This window comes from Calonectris borealis, chromosome 1 (assembly GCF_964195595.1).
Source record: "Calonectris borealis chromosome 1, bCalBor7.hap1.2, whole genome shotgun sequence".
Lineage (NCBI taxonomy): Eukaryota > Metazoa > Chordata > Aves > Procellariiformes > Procellariidae > Calonectris > Calonectris borealis.
This window is the reverse complement of record NC_134312.1, coordinates 84357729-84383135: the sequence shown is the minus strand read 5'-3', so window position 1 is coordinate 84383135 and position 25407 is coordinate 84357729. Positions and strand designations below refer to the sequence as shown.

The window sequence follows — 25407 nt, the reverse complement described above, 5'->3', positions numbered from 1 at the left end:
TAGAATATAAGTATGTATGTGTTTGCATGCTCATAAGGGAGAAATAATACCAAAAAAATGAAGGAAAATGAGAGAGAGAAAGAAAGGGAGACATGTTCTTCTTCCTGCTCACTGTACATGTGCGTCTCACAACACTGGTAAGAATCCACAATCTGAATAGGGTGGAGTGGTCAGCAGAAAATGTTGGTTTGAGGAAAAATGACCAAAACATTATGCATATTTTTTGTTGAATTTTCTAAAATTTTCTGGTCAAAAATATAGCACCTGACAGAACTCAGAAAAACCAAAACTAACCCAACCCACTTTATTTAAAAAGATTTAATTTTGAAAATGCATTTCAATTCAAACATTAAATGTTGGAATTGAAATAATTTCTTTACAGCTCCCCTGCCCCCAAATTATCATCAGTGATGCTAAAAATGCATAGTTCTGCTTACCATCTCCAGGATTCACAGTCAGATCATGGGTGTCTGCTAATATAATGCCTCCCTTGGCCATCACCTGTGTGACAGAGAAACCTTCCTGTAATTGTTGCTGCTGTAATTGTCTTGAAGGGAACGAGAATGAACGTTCACTGGGTTATCTGTAGAGTGTGAGTGTGAACAGCACTGCTGACTGTGAGCAAAACAAAGAAGATCCTAAGCAAGTGCCAGACTGGAATTTACTGTGTCTTTGGAGACAGAAATTTTCACTCCTAGGAGGACCAATGTTTCCTCATTGGTCAGATCTGGCTTCCCTTTTGTACATATTGTATATACAGGTCAGGTTCAAATGCACTTTGCCTCTGAGCACACATAAGTTTGGGGGTCATACGCACATTTCTAACAATTTGGAACAGACTGATGATCAAAAGTTCTCCTCACTCCACTCTCAGTTGCATTGTGAAACAGTTTGGAGAAAAATTTAATCAGGATTAGTTTCATAACTCACACAGAGTTGGAATAGAAGAGCACAGGCTGTAAATAAGACAAGCTTGAATAAGGTACCTGAAGTCAGGCAGTAAGCAATAGCCTGAATGCTAGCTGTAATCTCCCCATTTCTAGAAAAAGTTTCCTTTTTCACAACCAAAACCACCTTTTATAAAATTATTTTCCAGGGAGCTTATCTATTCCATAGCACCATATTTTAATTTTAAGATGTGAGATTCACATGTATAAAAATGTAAGTTCCCTCACTGTTTGGTTACCTGCTGTATGTATATACTTAAGAACCAGCTTTCCCAAGCTACCGGGATAAACAGGAATCTTGTGCTTCAATTTATTTTTAGCAGTCTTGAAAATAAGCACAGGGAGATCTCTACCACAGGTTTCTATTCTCTTTTTTGTAATCTCAGTCTTAAGTCCTCCCAATGTTCTATACAATCCATCAGAACAGGAGTGTCTTCTGTTCTACTGATTTCTTCTAGCTCTCCAAGGCTACTCTCATCTCTTCTGCTAGCGTCACTAAATGGGAAAACCAGAAAAACATATTTAGGGGGAAAGAAGTTCTATTTGAATATTCATCTGATTCTTCCTGTTCTCCCAAGCAAAACTGATAGATCATTGTTCAGTCACAGTTGAATTAGTCTCTCTTCTCTGCCCCCCCAAATGAATTAATTCACGGTTCTTAATGCCAGCATGTTATAGTCTGTTCCAGTTACTCTGGTATCCCAAACTTTCCATCATTGCCTGATATGCGACCTAAGCTCTAAGCTTATTGGGCTTTTCTGGTGCTGTAGTTAGAGATGTTGCTTTAGTTTCAGTGGTCAGATGATTACCAAAGGATAAAACTGAGTAGGAGACTGCTTTCCTCCTCATCTTTCACCTTCTTGTCGTAGGATGCTGGTTTCTGAGCTGTGATCATATATGAACCAAAATTTAGAATGGGGGAAACTGGGAGTGGAGTATTATGAAATGAGAGTCTTGGATGGCTGCACTCAAGACAATGATCTCTCCATCAACATTTTGTCTCTCTTCTGTTCGTAATGAAACATGTACACCATACCCATGTCTGCACACAGAAGACAACATGAGAACCATTACGGAAATGTGTTTAAATCCCACTGCCACAGGCCACACTTTCAGTTTCAAACTCTCTCTATCATTACTGACTAAGAACTCACCATATAGCAGTGCTTGTGGTTGCTCCTCATGGAAAGTAGCTAGATGTGCCACAGTGCTCTCTGTGGCCATAGATCAAAGTAACCATAAATAATTCTTACCAAATAGTAAATGACAATTTTCTTCTGCTCTCCTATGGCCTCTGGTGTGAAGATATAGTGCACCTGGATCTCCGTAGGGGATCCACAACTTAATGTCTCAGGTTTTGGCTCAATTTTGAGGAAACTCTTACTGGGCGAGTAAAACCGACTTATTCTACGCATGGCATGCTCATATGAAGGTGTGATCCAGTCGCTGTCATAACAGTTCAGCTCAGGTTTATGATCAGCCTGATAAAGAAGAATAAAAAGTTCACAGCTGACCAAAACCAGGTAACAAGTCACATGAACGTCCACAGAAAAACTCTGGGTATGTTCTATATTTCCCACTCTTAGAAGAAGGAAGAAAACATGCACAGGAGACACAAAGAAGACAGGTGACCTGCCAAGAAACTTGCTTTATCTTCCGATTCGCAGAAAGACTGATAACCCATGGATAGATATTTCCTCTGCTGATCAGAAAGACAGAGGCTTACCCCAGTCCCTCTGCCGTGTCTCTGCCACTCACTTGGATTTCCAGGGAGGCTTGTGTGAAGGTGGTAGTGTTTATGGAAAACCAGGATTGTCCCTGCTCATCTGTAGTGTAATTCCCTTTGTATCTGTCTCCATCCACAGAAATCATGATGGTTTCATTGGCAATTGGAGCATCAGTGCCATCTACCAGCTTCACCTAACAGAGCAGAAACAAACTTCAGGTTTTAGACTGGAAATAGAAAACAATTCCCAAGTCTTAAAGCCTCTTCCCCTTTTTCCTCCTTGCCAGGTGGGATGTTTCTTATGGAGGAGAACAAAAGATGTAAATGTGGAAATGTGTGGGGTGAGTCCTAAGTGGTCTGAGGCAGCAACAGAGAAAATTCTCAGCCAAACAATCTGATCGGCCCAGGGAAATTATCTGTCAGGACCCTAAGTTCCTCAGTAGGTTTTAATTCCTCTGGCCAGCTTCATATGGGACCTCCACCACATATCATCTGCCTCTTGGTTCAGGAACTCTAAGTTCAGGCTTGTGCCTTGCCCCAGTCCTTGACTAAAGCTACATCAGATGTAGACCTACACCCAGCTCTTTCTCCTGCTGTTCCCATCTGGTTAACTGGACTTCCTTGGTTGAGCTCAGCCCTGACACATCATGTCACATTGTCTGGTGATCGCTGGACTGTTGGTGGAACCTGTTACTGTCACCACCCCTGCTCTGCTCTGTCTGGTTGGGTACTGTGGGACTGTGCCCTTGTTGATGAGGTCACTACGCCTACCTGTGTTGTGGTCACCCTTTGCACCTGGATAACGTTCCTTTGTGGAATAGCCCGCACTTGCTGCTCCCTGGTGTTATTCTCATGTGTCAGAACAACAGGCCTTCTATTCTGTACTGGGCTGACTGCCAGGAGGTTCAGGTCCATGTGCCTGTTCGAGTGCCCCAACTGACAGTAATTTGTCTGCCTGTGCAAAGGCAGAGGAAGGTGGACCATGTCAACTGCACACTGCTATTCCATCTGATGGGATTGTGCACTTGTGAGTTTGCTATGCCATTCATTGTCCATGGTCTCAGAAGTTCCCTACCCTCCCAAAGAGTGGGATCCCTGGTCTGTACTGAGAGTCCAGCAGGTCAAAGCTGATTTTGCTCATGGTGGATGTGATTCCACAGGAGCCTGTTCCAGTCATCTCTATTCCTGAGAGAAAGCACAGTAAAGAGAGATTATTAATGAATGGAAGCATTTCTAGACATGTCACTCCACTTTCCTCATCTTTGCCAGGCTCTCCTGTTATGGCCACCATCTCCATGTGATACATACCTGTGCCATCTTCTGTGATCTTGGCTTGTACCTCGATACTCATTTCATATCCCCTGCGCTGGAGCTGAAATATCTTGGTCCTTACTACACCAGAAACACACCCATGAGCGTCTGCCTAAGCAGGGAATTGGAGAGAAAATTGGAATTCTGTGAACAAATTTGGTGCCTTGTGGGACAGGAATAGATACCCCAAACCCAACATGCTTAACTTCTGTCACGAAATCTCAGCCTTATGTTCTAGACCAGAACTTGTTTACAGCTGTTTCCTACTGTTTCATCCATGCATTTTCTGTGTTCTGTGAGGTACTTGACACTCAGTTCTTCAAGGCATGCACTGGTTTTCTTGTTAACTCCCTCCTACCTTAATTCTGTTTTCCTTCTCATTTTTTCTGTTAACTTCACTCTTTTCCTTGTTGCTCTTTCTCCTTTTTCCTGTGTTTGACCCATATACAATATCACCTTCTTGTTTTCTCCTCATCTTCTTTGCTCTTTGCTCCCTGCCAGTCCCTCCCGCAGTCACAAAATTCTTTCACAGATCCTTTTCTCAGTTTGGGGATCAATAGCCGGGACCTCACAGCTGCTAACTGGAGATTCGTCACTAGTTTCAACGGGGTCAGGATTTCAGCTGTGGGGTTTTCTTCATCAGTTCTGTTTCCAGTTTAATGACCCACCTCTTAAGAATGCCTTCCTCTGACAACATCTGCTTTTCCCTGGACAGAGTGCTGTCTTTGATGTCCTACTGTCTCCCAACAGTTACAGATTTGTCCTCCTTTAGACAACATTGCCCATTACCCATAAGAAAGACCCCTACGTTTTAATCTTGGGACTTACCTGCCTAGTGAATTCTTCACAGACAGCTTCTGCTTCTTTTCCGTAACAATTGGAAGCAGAATGGGAAAATTTCCGGCACACTTGGACATTCACCAAACCGGGAACAGGTTTCCCATAGGTGTATCTATAATCACAAAGTGTTAAACAATATGTTAGATGATGAGACAATCAGTCAGAGAGTCACATTCAGACACATCTCCTTAAAGACCTCTGTGGATGACTTCCTAATATTTCTTCTTAAAGACTGACTAATCTGATATTTTAATGATTCTAGTGATTACATTTCCATCATTTCCATGGAATCATCCATTAGAATCTGTTCTAGGTGGGAGGTTTCTGCAGGAATGCAGTAAAAGATTGTCTGTAAAAAATTATTTCAGCCGGGCGTATCCTTGTATCACAAACTGCCGAGGGTTCAACGAAGAAGTAGAAAGGCAACGAGGGGCTCAGGAGGAGCAATTTATGAGTTAAAAATGAGAACGCTGGGTTTGCACCCATCACTGTTTAAGTGATGTCTGATCTGACATCTCTGAGTATTTGAGGGTTCAGGATTGGCAGAGAAGCTCTAACTGAAGAAATGTAAAGACAGAAAGAGAAAATGTACAGTAAACTGGGAGGAGAGAGCTGCAGATTGGTTTGGCATCATCTTTTAAGGAACATAGAGAAGACCCTTCACTTTGACTGTTCAGGCCAAGTAGCAGGCTCAGGTTTGATAGGGTGGAACAAGTCTGCACTGGATGACTGGGAAAAGTATGAAAAGCCTTCCCCAGTTCTTCTTTCGGTCCTCAGCAGAAAGGAGGTGTGAAGGATAAGTGAGAGAGATTTATTCCAGCTCTGTGACTTACAGACCGCAGACGGACACTGGAAGCTCCACGTCCTTAATAGTGATCATCCTGGGCAGCTTCACCAGGACCTCGTACTTGGGCAGCACTAGATGGGAGAGAGAAAGTCTGAAATGAGAAGAGTGAAGGAGAGCTGTGCACTACACAGCAAACCAAACACAGAGCCAGGATCATCTTAATACAAACCCTCACCTCTCTGTGGTCTGCAGTACAGCTCTGCTACCCCTTCCCTTTTCTCAGCCTTCACTACCATTTTGGGTTTAAAGGGAATTTAAGGAGGGTTATAGCCCTTACTTTCCCTCATTTGCAGCACATGCTCATGTGATCCCATTGACACCAGGCAGCAGTGTAGATCCCTTATATATGCACATTCAGAAGGACACACTGGCCCTGTGTGTTGTGTTCCATGTTTCACAATACAAAACTTGCAACTAAGACTTGGAGTAGCACATTCACCACCTGTGTCATTTACCACATTGAAACGGCTCGAATCATTGATTCTCTCTGTCTGTTTCTCACTGCTCTGGAGATCCCAAGCTACTGTTAGGCTCACTAAAATGTAGCATGTGAAACTGTCCTGCATGTCCAGACAGGTCTAGGGAATCTAGCCACAGACTCTCAGGTCTATATTTTCAAGTGGACGAGGCAGCAACAAGGCCTGATATAAAGGGTGGCAAGTAAAAGGCATATTTTGCTCCCAAGTATTAAGTTACAACTCTCTTCCCATACTGCAGCCTGCAACCCTAAGCCCCCAACTACTCAAGCCCGGGACTGGACTGAAGTATGTAATGGCCTGCTTCCAGGTGGTGCACCTGAGGTTTTTTTCACAGCGCAAGAAAATAAGAGCAGGGAGAGTGCACACCCAGACCCAGGAACTGGAAGGCAACCCTGGGTTATACTGTTTAGACATAAATTTGCCTCTAGGATGGGAGGCAAACTCAATGTTTCAACCCCAGGGCACATTTCCTCAAAAGGCTGCAAGAGACTTAGCAACAGGGGAGATTCATGAGAATAAGACTAAAAAACAAATAATAAAAAAACCAAGTTTAGTGTGAGGCTAAGAAAGGGACATACATCTTTGATTTTGGGAGATGTTCAGAATGATCTTTGTGGGAGGAGGCACAGTCCATCTGTCACCATGGCAGGCTGAAGCCTATAAGCTGGTTTCTGTTCAAATGATTCACCATGTTCATACTAGCCACCATGCCTGACTTTGACCCAAATAAGTCAGCTCCCATGGACTCCAATGACAATCTTCTTTGGGTCTGCACCCTGCGTATTCCAGAAACAGCAGGTTCTGAGCAATGCACTGCGTCATTTGGGCTCCACATACAGCTGGGGGGAGCCCTGGAGTGCAGAGCAGAGGCCAAGCAGCCTCCTCAAACGCACACAGCCTTGCCAGAGTACACGTCTACAAACACCTGAGAAGTTTTATTACAGAACTGGGGGTTAGAGTGCTCCCTGGGGCAGCACATTTCTCCTTACTCAGTCTCTACTACCAGAGTGTTTGCATCTGCTTGTAACGTTTGTGGAGTGTTCTTCTTCAGACTGAAGTTTCCTACCAAACATATTTTCTGAGCTTTTGCAGAAACAAGGAAGAAGAGGAAAAAGAGAGAAGACTACAAGTGGAGAAATGGAACTGATGCAGATGATGAGAGAAAGGCAGAACAGGGTCACCAAAATATTGTCATCTCTTACTCTGTATCTAGTGCTACGTGCAACAAGCTGCTGGACGGAAAAGCGACTACAACAAAATCAGCTGAAATTGGTGCCACAAGGCATGCACAGGAAGCCTGTCAGACCCTGTACTCCCAAGAGCCCTATGAGCAAATACAAGCTCAGGCAGGTTGCAGAGATGCCATAAAGTCAGCATCACCTCTGATACTCAGCACCTTCTGGGCCAGCCCCTCTGAATCCCATTGCCTATGTATTCAGTTCCTCCCTTCTCCATGCCATTCCCAGGAAATCCCAAATTGAGAGGTCACAGTAAAAGGCATTGCAGCCCATACCTCCTCTCCTTACCGTATTCCTCCACACTGAAGGAGTGCTCTACATGGGACGAGAAGCTCTTCTGTACAACAATTTTGTAGGAGCCTTGGATGGGGTCTGAGGTGAGGGGGAAGGAGAGCTGCGTAAGGCCGGTCTCTAGTTCCACCCCTTGCCATTGGTACACACGGTTCCTCTGGGGGTCCTGCAGGTGAGGATAACTCAAGGTCACAAGACAGTACAGGAAGCTCCCAGGGACAGAGCAGTCGAGTGCCCAGTATATATACATCCCAGATGGGAAATGCCTAGCTGTAATTATTCAATAATCTGTGAGGATCTGTGAGCACTTACCTGTCAATTCTGCATAACTAGCATGCAAGAAAGCTTTTTAACCCTGGAGGTCCTATGTTGTCTCCCCCTCAGCTCTACCTGCATGCTAACGAAGGATGGGGACAGGAAGCTGGGAGAGACAGACTGGCAAGGTAACAAGACAAAGAGATGGATAGCAGGAGTAAGTGGAGCACAGGGAGAAAGGAGAGAAGTTTCAGTCTCCTTCACTTGCTATACAGCCTGCTAAAAGCTTTTTTCCCATGCCTGGAATAGAGACTGTCTGAGTACCAGTGCATAATCTGCTGAGGAATGAGACACCTGATCTGTCTATGGGACTGAGAAATGTACACGGGTAAGAGTTCAAAGCTTGTGATAGGGTCAGGGAGTGGGGACAGGAACAGAGGAAAGTATATCCCACATATGTGCATCCAGTTGAGAGCTCTCCTTCTTGTCTCTCCCTGCTCCTAATGATGGAGCTGAAATCTCATCACTACTACAGCTGGATATTGCTCATTGTGAACTGACTGTCAGTAGGCTGTGCTCCAAATTCACCAGCTCAGCCCCAAATTTCTTGTAGAAGTCACTGAACCAACGCAGTGGTGCTGCATAGTTTGACGCACCCTTTCCAGGCTCCTCAGCAGGATGGTTAATGTTTACAGTCTTTCATTTTCTGCCTGCTCTTTGCATTGTACCTTGGCTGTCACCAAAAGTCTGTTTACTCTAGATAGGTATGTGACTCAAGGTATGTGACTGTGTGCATTTACTTCACTGAGATTTTATCTCAGGGCTTAGGGAAAAGGGGATGTGAATGACATCCCCCAGTTGGAGGTCACCAGTCAGGGGGCAGAAGAGAGGGCCTTCTTCCCAAGAAGCACGCTGGGAGGAAGGCATGGTAAGTAAAACACATTCCACAGCTCTGACCAAGTCCCCTTCATCACCACGTTTCAACCCTGCTGAAAAGCTCACCGCTTATTGTGGGGGACACCACTGGCTTCCTTGGAAGAGGAATTCAAGAAAATGTTTACAGCTGGGCTTGTGAACTTGTTGCCATTTCTGTGACGTATTTATAGGGAAGGCTTGAAAGTCAGTTTGTTTGTTTTTCCTCAGAAAGGTTTTTTTTTTTAAATGGCAGAAGCAATAGGTCAGGATAATAGTTCAGAAATAATATGCTCATACTAACTTCTGCCTTTGTGGCTGACTATGATCAATTAGTGACATTAAGGGTGTGGACTGATGAACATTTATTTCCTCAGCACTGCTGACTTCAAGTTGTCACCTTTCTTCACTCCTGCCACCCTTTCCTTTGGGCCAGTCCAAATTTCATGCAAGCATGTGGTAAACGGCACTGGCAGATCTGATCTGGCCAAAAAAAATACCCTAGAGAAAAATGGTGAATTTGCTGCCAGAAGAGTTTCCCACCCTACAAGTCTGCCTTGTAGACATCTGGAAAGCCAAACAAAGGGCAGCACTGGACTGAGAAGGAGCACTGAGGAAGGGAGAGGTGATGGTGGACAAGGCCTACATAAACTGGCTTAAAAAGCACAGACAAACACCATCCCTCACAGACTGCAGCTGAAAACACAGGATGGCCTTCCTAGTGATTTAAAATTGAAGCCTTTCATGGTACTGAACAAAACAAGGTTATGAAATTATTCAGCTTGTTAGGCAAAGGCATATGGGATTTCTGGAGGCAGTGGATAGGATTTATTTCTTCTTGCTCTTTTCATGAAATTCCTGTACTCCGTCAAGTATCATCTCATTGAAAGGGAAGGGACCTGTTCCACAACCCCATGGGAGAGCCTCAGCAGAAGGTAGTTCTGAGATACTCTCCTCCACCTGCTATCCCACACCACACACTCTCTTACTCTTCTTTCTCCAAATATTCATAGACCGTCAGTGGCCCACCAGCTCTGCAGCTCTCTTCTGGAAGTTTGCTGATGGGAAGAGAGAGTGACAGCACTCTGACAGGAGGGTAGAAGAGAGGAGCATAGCCTGTTTCTGGCCCACCTTCTGCCTCCCCTGTTGTGACAACACCCCCAGCTCTAGAGAGAGACAGTGCAGAATGGAGACAGCAACCCCAAGCAGCAAGGAGCAATGACAGAACTGACTACGTAGGACCCATAATCACACAAACCAACTTAAGATTTGTGCACAATAATTCCAGCACTGTTTGTGCTGCTATCATGGCTTCAGGGTCCATCGCTGGGTCCTTCCCATCAATTTTCCACTAGAAGATGTCCCAGATAATAATTGTAAATTCTGGTTTCTCAGCTGAAAAAGTGAGTACTTGAATCATTGACAGAAACATCCTTCCTACTAACTTTTGTCTGTCACTGAAGTTCAACCATTTAAAAAAAAAACAAACAAAAAGGGCATGCTTGGGAAGATAGAGGACATCTACTTACATAATTTTGTTTCTTTAGTTTTGCTAGTTTGTTCAATGCAGTTCTGTGGTTTCAACCACACTTGGCAGACAGAAGATCTTAGTTCTGCTTGAGAAGAGGAATAAGCCATTCTGGTATGACCTCTAGGCAAGTGTAATTCTGTTCACAGCATGGCTTGCACTGATTAACTATTTTGTTCCTACAGTGCATTCCCCAATCAAAGAACCATTGTCGGAATTTATTTTGATGCCCAACTACTAAGCCTTCCTTTACACAAAGGAAAAAGGTCATGCTACCATGTTTTTTCCCTTGCACCTCTGCCTGAAAACACCACTGCTGGAGACTACTACCTCTGTGCCTGCACATTCTGCTGAAACAATAGACTTGTAGTTATCTACTCACCTGAACATAGACAAATGGAAACTGTGGAGAAAGAACAAAGGAAAATCAGCATTAGAAATATTAGTCACATATGAATGGAGTGAAGGGCAGAAGAACAACCGTCTAAGAAGTCCTTTGGGTTCTTCCTTTTCTGTACTTGCTCTATTTCCTTAGTTGTTGATGGTTAAAGGAATCTTTTCTATAATATTTTAGAGCCCCAACTTTTTGTCTTACCACAGTATGAAAATGTGATGAAATGAGAGTTTTCAAAGAATTTGTCTGCGTGAGGAACTGATTGCCAAATAAGCTAAAAGGTGGACTTACACTCCTCACCAGTTCCTTAAAACCAAGTCCTTGTCATGCTGCTCTCTCTGCCTCTAAGCATGTGGTTGCACCGACTGCCAGAAACATCTGCACATCTGGAAAATTGTCCCACCCATTTTTCAGTAATGAGATCCCTGCCTACATGCTTAGCCACATACATTCCTTTGCAAATCTGGTTTTAAACACCTATATCCCTTTGAAAAAGGGGATATGTTTCTCAGTCAATAGAGACAGGTGGAGTGCGTCCCAGGACAGGATATAGAATGGGTCAAGGATGATGTGAGTAAGAAAGGATCATATGCTTTAAAGGCTGTCTTCAGTGGTTCTGGATGATGACAGTAATGGTGTTAATTGGGAATTAAGCCTCCTGGTTAACAACAAAGAATTATGGCTCTACCTTCTCATTCAGCGGGTAGAAGTCTTTGTCCAGAGAGACGATCCGAAACAGAACTGAAGGGTGTAACGGAAAAGAAGGAAATTCCACTGTTAAATTTGTAGCTATTACCAGGAAATGCCAGGGTTTCAATAATTTATAACTCAGATTCATTCCATGGATCAACAGGCTCTGAATTGAGATCTCTAAATTATGGAAGCAATTACTTCAGGCTCTTTCTCTTGCAGATGGTGAAAGGCAGATAAATTTAGAAGGATAATCAGGTCTTGGCTGAACTGAATTGTCCCTTGGGAGTGCCTGTCCCGCTTTGTTGATTCAGGTGCAGCCAAGGGAGACTATGCTTTGAAGTCATCCCAGATTCGTGCTTCTAGCTGAGGAGAATGAACCTGAGCCTGTGCCTACATCTGGCTGAGATGCTGTGCCTGGAGGATGGAGAGTAGGAATGATGAAGGTACCACATGCCCTAGATCTCAGCTGACAGAGATAAGATTTACTGGGCACTTTAATTCCCCCCATGAAGAAGTCTGAAAACTTTAATAAAAGTATGGGGCCTCTGGGGAAGGAAGCCCGTAAGATTTTCTGCTGTCAGAGTCAACACCAACCCAATTCCCCGTACCTGTCTGTCCGGGCTTGTAGATGGGTTTGTCTGTCTGAACGAAGACCAAGCTCTCAAAATTCTTGACCAGCACCGACTTGCGGCTCCTGAACTGCAGTGTCGCCCCCTTCACCATCACAGTGAGAAATGCCACTGATGTGCTATTGGATTTTGGAAGCTAAGGAGAATGAAGAGGATAACTGCTTTACTGATTCACCCATTGCACTAAGCCTTTGAAGTATTAGCTGGGTCTGGAAGTTCCCTAAAGGGACACCAAAGACTCAGTGCTGGAAGCAAGAGAAAAACACAATTTTCTGATATGAACTTGGAGGGCTTGACCGCAGGAAATGTTGCAATGATAGATCTTCCCAATTTCCTTGTGTTTTCTCCATGGTTCTTCTTCCTCTCCTTCCAATACTGGAAGCCTTTTCCCTTCCTTCATTTATACACTTTCCTTAGAGAAATATTGAATCTGATCTTGTTCCATCCTATGATTTATCAAAATGGAAATCAACCCAGATTCATTATTTAGGGGGTGGGACCAGTTGCTTAGATTACTCACCAACCAGGAAACAATCACGCATAGGCTTCAGAAGGAGACAAATGACCTTATGGACCTCATTGTCTTTAACCATTCCCCAGCTCCTACTGTTCTCATTCCACTTCGCTATTTTTCCTCTGAGGCTTACACAGATCAAACAAACATGGAGTATGTTCTGTCAGTCAAAGTTCTAGGATGAAGGATCCCAAAAGAGTTCTCTAAGCCCTGCATGCACAGAAATATCATGTGGGACACAGAATTTGATAATGGTGGAAAATTATTCCTCATGAGGCTACCACAGTCGATTTTCCACATCAAATTCATTTTTTGTTTGGCTTAGCTTAGAAGTCTCTGATTGCAACGTGTCTTATTTCTCATTTCTGGACTGTTTAGATCTACTGCGCCACATCAATAAACACAAGGGATCATTCCACAAGGATGAGATACTCACAGAGAAAGGGATGCAGGTGAACACGTCCTTCTCTGACATCACGTCATCAATCAAGCTCCTGTTTTCCCCTTGATACTCGAGTGTGGCACTCAGCGTCACGGACTCATTCAGGTGGGTCAGCTGAACACAGACTTTCTCAGGAGAATCAGTGTGTATCAGAAAGGGCAGTAGCACCATGTACTGCCTAGGAAGAGAGGGAAGCAAGAATCAGAAGGATCAGAAATGTGAAACAGTTTTAAGGAAACAGTATTAAGTGAAAGGAAATTAACAAATCAGCATGCCTAATCCATTGCTATCCCTGTGAATTGCAGTGCATATACACATGAGCATTCATTTTATTTTGGGATTATACATATTAAACTGCCTAACTAATTAGCCTAAAAGCAGGAAAATGCTTGCAGTGGAAGGAACAATTTCTATGCTAATAGAGTCCTTTACAAAGGATGTTTTGTTCGGCTTCACAGCAGGGAGTAAGGACGGTGTGAAAGGTTCCAGGCTGTTAATTGATTTTTGTATAACCCACAATCTCCTATTGAGACTCAAAGACATTAGCTAAAAAAGGTTGAAAATTCAGCAGTTTTAGGATTGAAAAAACCACCCACTTGTCTGGCTGCTCCTGTCTTTGCCTATCCAGGTTTCCAAATCCTTCTCATGCTGAGCAAAAATGTGAGTGCTTGCAGTTTGGGACCTTATTAAGATGAGCACACAAAGGGTTTCAGAGAGTAGTGGTTTATTGCAACACAAGTGTACTTGCATCTTCAAAGAGCTTTTGACAAAGCTCACAAAAGACCCTTAAACTAAGCTGCCATCCCATAAAAGGGATCATTTTACTAATTTTTTACTAATAAATCAAATTATTAATTCTGACCTGGATTAATTGGTTGAAATATAGGACACAAAGGGTAGGAACCAGTGAAAATCTCCGGAGTCTGTGCTGGGACCCCTGTTGTTCAGTACACTTCTAAATGATCCAGGAAGTACAATTTTCTGGTAATTGTCCAGGGTAAGAAAATACCTAAAACTGACTTACGTATTTGTGGAAAACTTTTGTCATATGGTGGGACTGCTCAGCAAAAATGACAAATGAACTGTTCATAAAAGGAATGTAATCAATAGAGGAAGAAAAAATTACCCCAACAGTACATATGCTATCATGTATATGCTGTATCACTAAGTGGGCTATTACCACTCAGACATGAGTGCTGTTGATCACTCTGGGAAAATTCTCATTCGACTGTAGGGAATTGTTCAGAAAGGAATAGAGGACAAATCAGAACACATTGTTTTGCCATTGTATAATTGCAAGGTACTTCCACATCTCATATACTGAGATGGCATGCTGGTTGGCTCCTATTTAAAAAATGGATTTAGCAGAAAAGATTCAGTGGAAGATGGCAGAGATGATCTGAAATCTGGAATGATTTCCATAGTGGGAGACACTACAGAGATTAGGACTCTTCAGCCTGGAAAAAGGCATGACAGAAAACTATAAAGTCATGATGTGCACAAAGAAAGTATGGTTTGTTCACCACCTGTGACAATGTGCGTACTAAGCAACACCAGCTGAAAATATTAAGCAACTGGCTTAGAAAAAATAGAAGGAAGCAGAAACTTTGTCGCTAATGTACAAAATTAAACTGAGGAACTGAATGCTACCAGATGCTGTAAAGTCAAAATGTTCAATTCTGGTATGGCCAGCTTGTGGCTCTTGAGCCATCTGGTGCTCTCAAGCAGTCCAAGAAGGGCATATACACCCAGGCTGCATCAGGTGATAGACAATAGCCGACTGTCCTTCTCTGGGTGAGGGACAAAAGGAGCCAGCAGATGCCACTGATTTGGATAATTAGGGCCTTACCTGCGTGTCCAGCCAAGTGCAGGCCCTTAAAAGAAGCTGTCACTCCCCACCTGCCAGTAACTCTCCAAGGCATATGGTATCTGCCCTATGGCACCAGCTATATAAAATTTGGTATGAGGCTCATAAGGGCAAGAAGATCAGCTACTTCTGATACGAAGATTATAAAAAACGTCCTGGGTAAATTTGTTGCCCAGAAATGGCTAGAAAGCATAGCGGCACAGGTGTAATCCCTGCCACAGTAAGACCTTGAACCTCTGATATAAGCTCCATAAGGCTATAGCAGGTGGGAAACTAATTTTCACAGTACTTGCCTTACTCCTCTACTCCGTCGCTCAGCACCTACGACTGGCCACCAACACAGACAGAATACACAGCTAATGTAGACCTCTGGGCTGATGCTGGACCGTTTTTATGGACCCGGTATTCCTTTTTCCCTGTGCACATTCAAGCTATCCAGATGCAGCAGCAGGAGCTTCTGGTGGCAATTCAGTCTGCAGGGTATACTAACCACTGTATGCCTAGGAGGAAACATGTGGCCAGGACTGCTCATACCACTTTTCCGTGAGCCCTCCACTGGGGAAGGCTAACGTGCACCTTGCCAGATGGTGGCAGCCCTGGGGAAGAGAGATAGCTGGGCCTGTCCAGAGCTACATTATTGCATAGGCTCTGAGCTTTTAGGAAGTCCTAAAGCTACTGTGGAGGCAGTGGGACCCAGGCAGTACTTTCATTTCCCTCAACACCAGGCAATGGGATAAAGTGCGGCGAGGAGCCAGCCGGCAACTCTGGTCAGTGCGTGCTGCTGCAGAAGCAGTGAAAGGAGGGAGCTCCAGCCACCCAGGGAGTGACTTACAGCTTGTGACTATCTGCTTGCTCCAGTGCTTCCCTTCCTTCAGAGCCTCCTCACCACAGCTTCACCCCGTGCCTGCTTCCCCTAATCTCATTTCCCCTGCCCCCTGTCAGTGGCACTGGCACTCTGACTGTAGCATCCAGTCTACCGAAGGGACAGCGTGACCTAGTTTGTGGGGAACTTGGCCTCATTCCTCTTCCTGTTCAGTGTTCTGCTGAAATTTTGGCCAACGTGCAGAACTTTTCCCTACACCAGCTTCCCTGCCTTTGAAACAAGGATATGAAATACGCTGTTTATAGACCTCCCTTTAGCTGTTTTGGGATGTGTTGGTGAAAAGAGCTAGATGTATTAAAGTACTATGAGGGCTTTAAATAACTTGGGTCAGAAAGTCCACGTATAGACATTCCAGGACAAAAAGCACCTGCCAAAAGAGACCTCAGCAGCCTCCTTGGATGCAACGAACTGTTCTGAAAACAGAGGCAGTGACTCCAGCAGAAGCAGGCAACAAGGAGGGATAGGAGACCCTAGAGAAAGTGGCTGAGGCAAAAATGATGAGTTTGTCTGTGTACAGCAGGTAATACGCTAGCTTAAGACAGACTAACGTCTGTGTATTGACTCTCAGCTACTTCCTGGAACAAACACCCAACCAAAGAAGCCAGTGAATTTCATCAGCTCCATCAATCCAAATCCACACCTGCCAATTCATGTGCCATCATGACCTTGCATTTCTGACTATATGCAGTATATTCCCAAGCATGGACACTGCATTGTAAAGTAGCTGGCATGCACAACCACATATCAGAATAGAAGAATGATACCTCCTATTGAATTCTTCCAGAACAGATCCAGAGCAAGAAAAAAAAAATCTCGCTGTCAGTATCTTACCGAATCATAAAATTTTTGGTTGCAAGGGATCTCTGGATGTCTCAAGCCCAGCTTCTCTCCCCAAACAGGACTGTTGCAAAGGACCCCATAGATGGGGTTTCCACCATCTCTCTAGGTCACCTGTTCCAATGCTGTGCTAACTTGGTGAATAAGTTTTTTTCCTAATATATAGTCTGAACCTTAACTGTGTCTCCTGTGCTGCCGGCCATATCTGAAACAGAAATAACAGCTGCTGCTGCTGCTCAAAGAAGCTATCTCCCTAGTTGTGCTGGGCACAGGAAGCAAGCTTTGGTTGGAAGCTTCACTTTGTCTTCAACTCAAGGGTGGCTTCCTTTCCGTGTTATACACAGCATCTGGTCTACCCTGCAGCACTTAAAACAGAACCACTACCCTCACACCTACCTAGCAATTGACTGCTCAGACTCCACTGAATCCCTGCTCCCCAACTGTTTACTGGGCTCCTATCTTCATTCGGTGGATTCCAACTACACTCCCCTCTCCCCCACCTCTCTCAGCCCTTCCCCCTTCTTCCCTCCCCAAATGGTGCTCAGGTCAGGTATAAGGAGTAGCAGGTTGCTCACAGGAGGAGAGGACTGAGCAGTACGGATTCGTTCCCTTTCCCCATGATCTTGGGCAGGAATGAATTAAGATTACTTAATCTTAATTACTTAATTACATCAGATTACTGTAGGAAGACCAGAGAGCTCAGCCTAACCCCGGAGCAGACATGGCTGGCTGATCTGTCCCAGAAGCACCCAAACAGGGCAGATGAATGGGAGGTTGATGGTACAGTGAGTCAAAGGTCTTTCAGTCTGGGCCGGTCACCAGTTCACCTCTGACCACACAGCAAGCGGCAGCAGTAGCACTGCACCTTCTGCTACAGCTGCTAGCACCGCTGCGGTGCTTGTGGGCGTGAAGCCTCTGTGGCAAGCATTACGAGACCCGCAGCCGTGAGAACTGCGCTTCTGCCGGCACGGCGAGTGACAGCAGCCAGGCTCTGAAGAGGGAGGCTGCTCCCGCCCAGACTAGAGGCTCCAGAGCAAGTCCTCTCTGGTAGGCGAGGCTGGCGTGGGGATGCCAGCCTCCAGTCTGCCCGTGCCATCCCAGGCTGCCCCCCTCCTTGGGGCCCTCAGCAGAGCGGGCCCTGCAGCCATGCTGCAGGCCTGCAGAGCCCGGGGGTGGATGCCCCAGGGGAGGGTGCCAGCGCCGGGCTCCGTGCCAGAGGAAGAGAATCTAGGTCACAGATCCTCTTTGGGAACAAGTACATCTGATGCTGCCAAGGGAAACAAACTGGCTTGAAAGAAACAGGAGAAAGGGCAGCAAACCGGCTTGAAAGCAACAGGAGAACGGGGAGAAATAACTCGGTGATTGAAACAAGGATACTACATGAAAGGTAAGCACAAAACCCCAGGCACCTGAAGGTTTCTAGGCAGGAATATACTTAGGCGAAGATGTTGTGAGGATCCAGGGCTGTACTAGCAGGCAGCTGCAGGGCAGGATTATGGGCACTGGCGGAGCTGCGGGGGGTCCCCGGGCTGGACAACCAGGGGCTTGCAGGGTGGGAGTGGGGAGCACTGGCAGAGCTGTGCAGGAAGCTCAGGGCTTGGCTAATAGCGGGATGCGGGGCAGGAGTGAAGAAACTGGCACAGCGGTTTGACAGAAAGGAAGAAAACTGAAGGAAAAAAGGAGAATTAAGACCTCCCTCCCCCCCTCCACATGCATAGCTTACGGTTCTGTGGTGGGAGAAGTATTTCCGGGAAGGAAGAAGAGGAGAAGGAGGAAGATGTTTGGTTTGATGAGCAGCCCGTTCTTCCCCATGGTGCAGAGCAGGTCGTGGTGAGTCAAGAAGACACCCAGCCTGGTCCGGTGCTGCTGTTTTCCTGCACCTTGTAATTCCCCTCCACTCTCTGCTGGCTCAGCCTCTTTATAACTGCTTTCTGTAAACAGCCCAGGGGCTGGAGGAGATAAGGGCTGGGGGCCAGGACCCATCCGGAAATGGGGAGAGGCGGTAAGGAGGAGCTGGAACTGCGGGACAGGATTTGGCCAGAGACTTTCCAAGTAGGGGAAAGGTATTTATTGGATAGTGCTTATATTAGAAATCTTTGAATGATTCGAACCCCGCTTTTTTTAACCCACCAGAAATCCACAGTGTTGGGGAAATGAACTATGTTCAACACAGGGTAGTATTCCCTGCAGGCAGCATCCAATCACAGCACTCCGATGTGAGGTACTGTGATCTTTTGAAGCCAAAAGCCAGATTTATAGGTATTTTAAGAACAAAAGGAAACCCACAGACAGAAACATTGCCTATATTACGTTAACAGAATACTGCAGTAGTTTGCTGACACAGTTGCTAACAGAGCTGCTATGGGTTAGACAATTGATCTGTCAGGAATATAACACAAAGTGAGGTAGGGTACTGGTCTAAATATGGAAATAAGTTCTGTTTCCACTGTGAATATGCACAAATATTACACAATGCTGTTGGGAGACATCCTTGCCTCCCCAGCATGGTCATCATCTTCCATCATTCAGTCTCACCTGGAGCGCAGATGTTCCAGGTGTTCCAGGTGGCTCCTCCTTCCCTTTGCCAGATTCAGATCTGTAACAAAAGTCACTCAGAAATAGTGCTGCTCACTTGACTTGGTCTTCTGCAAACCTCTGGTTGTAGCAGCTTATCCAGAAGTTGAATCTAGTAAGAAAAAAGTTTGCTAAATTCCAGCAGGTCATAGAACAGAAATATTCAGTTCAAACTACGAGCGCTCCCTGAGAAGCCTAACTAGGTGGGGTGTTTGCACCAGTCCACAGAAAACTGCAAAATTCCAGCTACAGGGCTGTCAGCATGCTCTCCAGTGCCTGTGAGTGAAAGGATACAGTAACACTTTTTATAGAGATTCATGATCCCTGTGAAGATATCTATTGTGCACAAATAACACAGCAGAGAAAATGCTTCAGCACAAACCACCTTGAATGTGTCTATGTGAAGCCACATTAGTGGCAGAGGTTCTCGTTCTGTGCAAGGGAGCTTATTAGGTCACAACAGCACAGGCGATGCTCTTTGCCTGAAGATTAAGCTTTGAAAAAGAGTGAATGTTAAGACTGAACGTTAGCTATACAGTGTGTCTTGACTCTGATGTAGTAGCCAGAAAACTGCAGGGAAGAGCAGTGCAGAAATGTCTGGGGCTGAAAGGAAGTTTAAGAATGGTGTTAAAAAATCAGGCACAGTCTCTTGTGGAATAAAATTTAACACCTTTTATAAATTACAAAAGTTAGGAAAACAGTCAGGAGGCAGCCAGTGTCTGCTGGTGGGAAGTGGTGTATAAATGTCATATGGAGAAGGAATGAACACATACACAAACCAAAAGATTTAGCAGATTATCAGTTAGAGATGGAAATACTGATAAAAAAGTGGTTGTGTAACTACCAAGTAATAGAAACCATACAGATCTTTCTCCAGAAATGCCCCCTATTGTCTGTCCTCTCACTCCCATCTTCGACTTCTGCAGTAAATAACTCATGAAAATACCAGTTTTCAAAGCAATAGTGTCCTGGGCATTTGCTGGAAAACATGATTCATGCCAAGTTGCCTCTTGTCGTTCAGGATGCTGTAAATTGAAACCAAGAAGAAATCCGAATGGACACATGCAAAGTACGCCTTAAGAATGAGCATGTAAAACTAAAATTCATAGATCTACAGGGCCATCAAAACCAGTGATTCAATGGAGATCCTATTCACTATCATCTTCTTCCTTCTACTAACCAATTTACCATCCACAAGGTATAAAATACCTGATTCTCAGTCCTCCAGGAACCACTTACCAGCTCTCTGACACCCTAATGCCCACTTTGCTCCACAAGCACTAACTGCCCTTCAGCTCAGGCAGTTGGTGCTTCAGCGGGTTCCTCTCTCACAAAGCTCAGAACAAGTGGTCCAAACTTGTACTTAGCTTGAAAGCTTTTGGGTGCTTTTTCAGACCTGAAGTAGAGATTGTGTGTCTGAAAGACTGGCTACTTCTTCCAACAAGGCTAGCTGGTCTAATAAAAGATATCACTGCTGAAAAAGGCATGCAACATCTTTGCCATACTTGGTGGTGGCTTCAGTGAACTGGCAGTCATGATTTTAACCACAGGAAAGGTATTTCCTCTTATGATAATACTTCCTATGTGTCTGAGGTCACTGCGCACCTGGCAGATCAAGAGACAACCTGTACGTATCTAGTATCTTCAGTGACTAGTCCCCACATTAAGCTGGTACAAAAAGCCAAGTGAATCATTGTACCTAACTGTCGATCACAAAGAATTTAAATTAGGCCACATCACAGTAAATGGTTGATGTAGCCAAAATGCCTAAATCTAATTTCTTATAATCCTCCAAGCAGAGTGGTTTTCTATACTAAATAATAGCAATTAACTTTGGTTCATCCTGCTTGAAAATGAATGATTACATATGTTTACTCTCACTTTTAAAGGTAGCACTTGGCAGTTCCATAGAAGGTTTTTGAAACTTACTTATTTCCAATGCTAAACTAAAATTATAACATTATTCTAAAATTTTATTGTGTTCCAAAGAACACTTGGGGAAATTAGCTTAATTCTAGATAATTCCCAGAGAGGTTACAGTGATATACTGGTAAGTTACATGTGCTGACGCATTGGATTTCCTTTCCAGGTATTATCGTATTGAAATGGAGCAAGACACCAAGTCAGTAAGAAACGGATGGCACGGGAGCACTTCTACTTTGCCTGAATGTATCATTATGACTATTTTTTTTTATTTTTCTGGAGCATTTCATTCTCCACGATATTTCCTTTGCAGGTTCTTTTCCACCAGCACTTTAAAATATATTATTCTGAATTGGACTGACTGACACGAAAGATGCAATTAATAAGTTAATACAGGCCATCATAAATATTGATGAATTCCAGTCACAGCAAACCTTATTCTGCAAAGTTTGCTATAAGCCGTACAGTCTTCACTGCACTGCCTAGCAAAGATGACAGAAAAATGTGAAGTGTCCTACACCTCCAAGTTTATGACCACTATAGAAAATATATTTCCCCATGAAAATAAAGTGAGATATTGAGCTGTGCAATTTTAATCACCTTAACCCAATTCTGGTATATTTTCCTCTGACTTCTTTTCAGTTTCTATTGTTCAGCTTTGTAGACGACTACCAGTTGTTCAGTAACAGAGTGTCTCACTGGTCACTGCAATTGCAGGAAGAAAAGGTATCTGTGAGTGGGTGTAAATAGCCTTAGTACTATCATAACACTATTATGTGCAGGAATCCTTGTCTACCCCAGCAGTTTTAAGCAACTTTGGAACCACTGTCACCAAAGGTAAATAATCCCAAGAAAGACACCTGCTTCTTTACTATGTTCCTGTTCTGCCTCCTCGAGGACTGTAGCGCAATGCTCAGCCCTTAAAGCCAAACCAAAGCAATAAACTGAACTTCAATCTTTGGCTTTCAAGAAGAGACGTGTTAAAAGAAAAATCTGAGGAAACAGTTCTTGGTAACACTGGTATCGTGCCTAAAGTCATCCGCGCACTTTCACCTAAGAACCCCTGGTGGAAACCAGCAGCTCTAGCAAAGAAATGTCTCTCTTCAGTTTTGCATGGGGACAGGTGAGAAAACAGTCACTGTAAAATCTGAGACTTACATTAACAGCTCCGGTTAACAAAATTGTGTTAGCTGTTCAGCTAAATACTTCAGGAGAAAAAAGAAAAAAGAATTCAGTATTTTATTTTAAAGGAAATCCAAATAATGATATTAGTTTCCCCCGCCTATGTATCTAAAGGAAAGAAACCCAAAGCAATTTATTTCAAATGACAAAAAAGCATTACAAGAAAAAGTACTTGTATAAATTAATAGGAGTAACAGCAATACCCAGAGAGATAAAAAAGGGTTTATTATTGTGTGGGAGACAAGATATTTCACAGGCCATAGTGAAAAGGTCCCATATCAGAAAACCTCGGACAATATGAACATTATACAAGTTGCAACATGCAGATAAAGGAAGATATGCAATGAAATGAAACACCATAAAAAGGCTTCATCAGCTAAACTTCAAATTAAACTGAAAATATCAGAGCGAATAAAGATTATCCACTTTAGTGGCCTATTGAATATCTTAACCTGAGAGAAGGGCCTGGTGGCAGATTAACTGCCTTTCCCAGGCACGGACAGCTGGGCTGCCAAATATAACTCATATTTCTGTAGTGCCATATGAACAAATGAGTAAATTCAGGCATGGCAAAGGCATCAATGAATTACTTTCATTTTAATGCACTTTGTAGATTAAATTGCAAACCAAATTGGTAGCTGGGTTTTATAAATAGTCCTGTGACTATGTTTTGTTTGATGTAAGGCTAGCTTATTTGTAGGGTAAGCCCTATACAAAGTAGAGTTTTTTCCACCTTTCCCAGCTATATTATAACAAACATCACCTCTATGTATAAACTTGGTCTTGCCTTAAAAGAAACCTATACTGTATGTTGCCAAAAAGGCTGCAACCGAGGTTGTTAACCCTCTGGCATGAGAAATCTGCAGTGTGTCTGTCTGGTACTTATAGTGCACAGTACACACAGAGTAAGATCAGTTGTTGAAATCCCACTATTAAATCCATTAAAGGTAATTAGTGAATGATAGCTAATAATTTTAAAATATATAAACAAGAAACTAGCAGTTTGCATCTTCACAGATATTTTTTATACATTACAGAGAAATTAAGATAATCCCTGATGTAGTAAAGAATGAAAAGCTATTTTAATTTATATATTTGTATTACTCAGACTATTGCCAAAGACGGGGAGAGAAAAAGCCAAAGCATTTACAAACGTATCTGAAAACAGCACCTGGGACAATTAACCATACTCTTTTCGAGTCATATGACTTCTCTTTTCAGATAAAACTTTACCGTATAAAAAGACATACAAAATGCATATAGACTTTGTGTTTAGCTTTAGCTATAGCTGTGATGCTATTGCCTGGGCTCCCTCTCTGCTCAGATGAGGTAAAGACATCTCATGACGGTCCTTCTGCTGGCCCCAAGATTGATGTTCAAGGCAGATGGAATGAAGTTGGAGCCAGGTTCTGCTCAGAGGTGCACAGTGGCAGGAGCAGAGGCAATGGGCTAAGCTGCATACAGAGAAATGCTGAGCAGACGGAAGGAAAAAATGCTTCCTCCGAGGGTGATGCAACAACAGAACAGATGCCCAGAGATGCCATGGGATAGCCATCCGCAGAGACCATCCAAACTTCATGGCATAAGGCCATGAGAAAGAGCGCCAGTAGAGAAAAAGACTGTACTTACATGGCGTAGGCATTTCAAAGATTTTTCCCATTTAGATTTGATGTTCATTTAGCTACAAAAAAGTAAAACCAAAAAATCACTGTCCTTCTCTGAATGGCTTTGCTAGAAGAAGGCAGCAGAGGGTTGTGCCAATGCCACCTGCCGGATGGACCACGCCGTACTTGCCTGGTGCAATACCCGTTTGCTGCGGTGGCTGTGCAAGGGGGCTCGCTCCTCCAGCCGTGCTGGGGGGGAGCTGGCCTTGCACCGCGGGGCCTCGGGCCCAGAGCCTGCTGGATGAGCTGAAGCTGGAGGGAAGGGTTTTATGCTTAGCTCAGTTACTGACTTGCTGGGTAACACCGGGCAAGTCCAGGCCTCGCTGTGCCACAGCTAAGCCAGATGTCATTTGGTGCTCGAGACACGGGTCTTTCCCCAGTGCAGAGAGGAGCTGGGATTCAGCTGATAAGTGTTTGTCCAGATTTTTGAGATGGAGGATGCTACAGGAAAGCAAGACAAGAAGTCCTAATGGAGTATGAGGCAAGGAAATGAGATATTCTCATGTTTAACCCTTTCCCCTGCACCTCTGCTTTGTTCTGTTGCGCCTTGTTAGGCAGGGCAGAGCGGTCATGTTTGGTCCTTTGGGACGGGAAGGGGTATGAGCCGTGATGCTGTAACACAGCTGGAGAACATGCCATTTATCAGGACCCTTTTGAACACAGTGTCCTGCTACAGAGCCTGCCCTGGCTGCATTACACTGTTGCACTTCCCTCCTGTTTCGGGATACCCTGCACTGGACACAAGTGGTTGGAGGGGAAACAGGACAAGATCTCGCCTAAGCAGCCAGGGGCTGGGAGGAGAGAGCCAGCTATGCATTCCACACTCAGCACACAGGACTTCCCAGATGAGCTTGACCACGGCACAGACCTCGGGTCACTGAGTAAGCATGGACACACCTTGCCTTGACAGGAGGGACAGCAAGGGGAGGGACAGTGGGGCCTAGACCTAGTCACTTCCAGTAGAGTGAAGTAGAAAACACGTGGCATGGTTGTGCAATTGCCTCTGGTAATAATCCAGCCTTCACCTCCCCGTGGGTGGTGAGCCAAAGAGTGGGAGGCTGAAAAAAATGTGCAAGGTTAGCACTTCAGTAGCACGCACGCAGAGCCCTGTCCATACACAGCATGGTGATTTTTATTCCCTCCACCTCAGCCTGTCTCATTATATTTACCCTCCCTTCATTCTCAAACAAGATTTTTTAGATCTCCTAGCTGTCAGGTTATATACACAGTGTGACAACACGGGGTCCAGGAGCCCTGATGAAGTCACGTTCTTAAGGGAGGTCCTGGTTTGTGCAGCAGGAACACTGGTGTGGCAGGAAGGGGGAGTGGAAGACTCCAGGGCAGGATCAAAAGGCATCAGGAGATCAGTGTGTTGAGCTTGCAAGAGGATCAGAAAGCGGAAGAGTGAGAAGTTTCCTTGAAGGAAACTTG

The 25407-nt window shown here is 44.3% G+C and overlaps 1 protein-coding gene across 1 annotated transcript in view; it reads right to left on the bottom strand.

Annotated features, from left to right (window-relative positions):
• LOC142088200 (alpha-2-macroglobulin-like) overlaps positions 1-18564 on the bottom strand; it is a 39953-nt gene extending 21389 nt beyond the window's left edge. The window contains exons 1-13 of the mRNA XM_075163292.1: positions 18357-18564; positions 13041-13224; positions 12070-12226; positions 11457-11509; positions 10757-10777; positions 7677-7845; positions 5658-5742; positions 4813-4936; positions 3982-4096; positions 3749-3858; positions 2706-2867; positions 2201-2428; positions 438-501 (exon numbers count right to left, since the gene is read on the bottom strand). Coding sequence (XP_075019393.1) covers positions 438-501; positions 2201-2428; positions 2706-2867; positions 3749-3858; positions 3982-4096; positions 4813-4936; positions 5658-5742; positions 7677-7845; positions 10757-10777; positions 11457-11509; positions 12070-12226; positions 13041-13224; positions 18357-18445 — 1561 coding nt within the window. The 5' untranslated portion in view covers positions 18446-18564. The remainder of the gene's footprint in view (positions 1-437; positions 502-2200; positions 2429-2705; positions 2868-3748; positions 3859-3981; positions 4097-4812; positions 4937-5657; positions 5743-7676; positions 7846-10756; positions 10778-11456; positions 11510-12069; positions 12227-13040; positions 13225-18356) is intronic.
• Positions 18565-25407: the final 6843 nt, after the last annotated feature.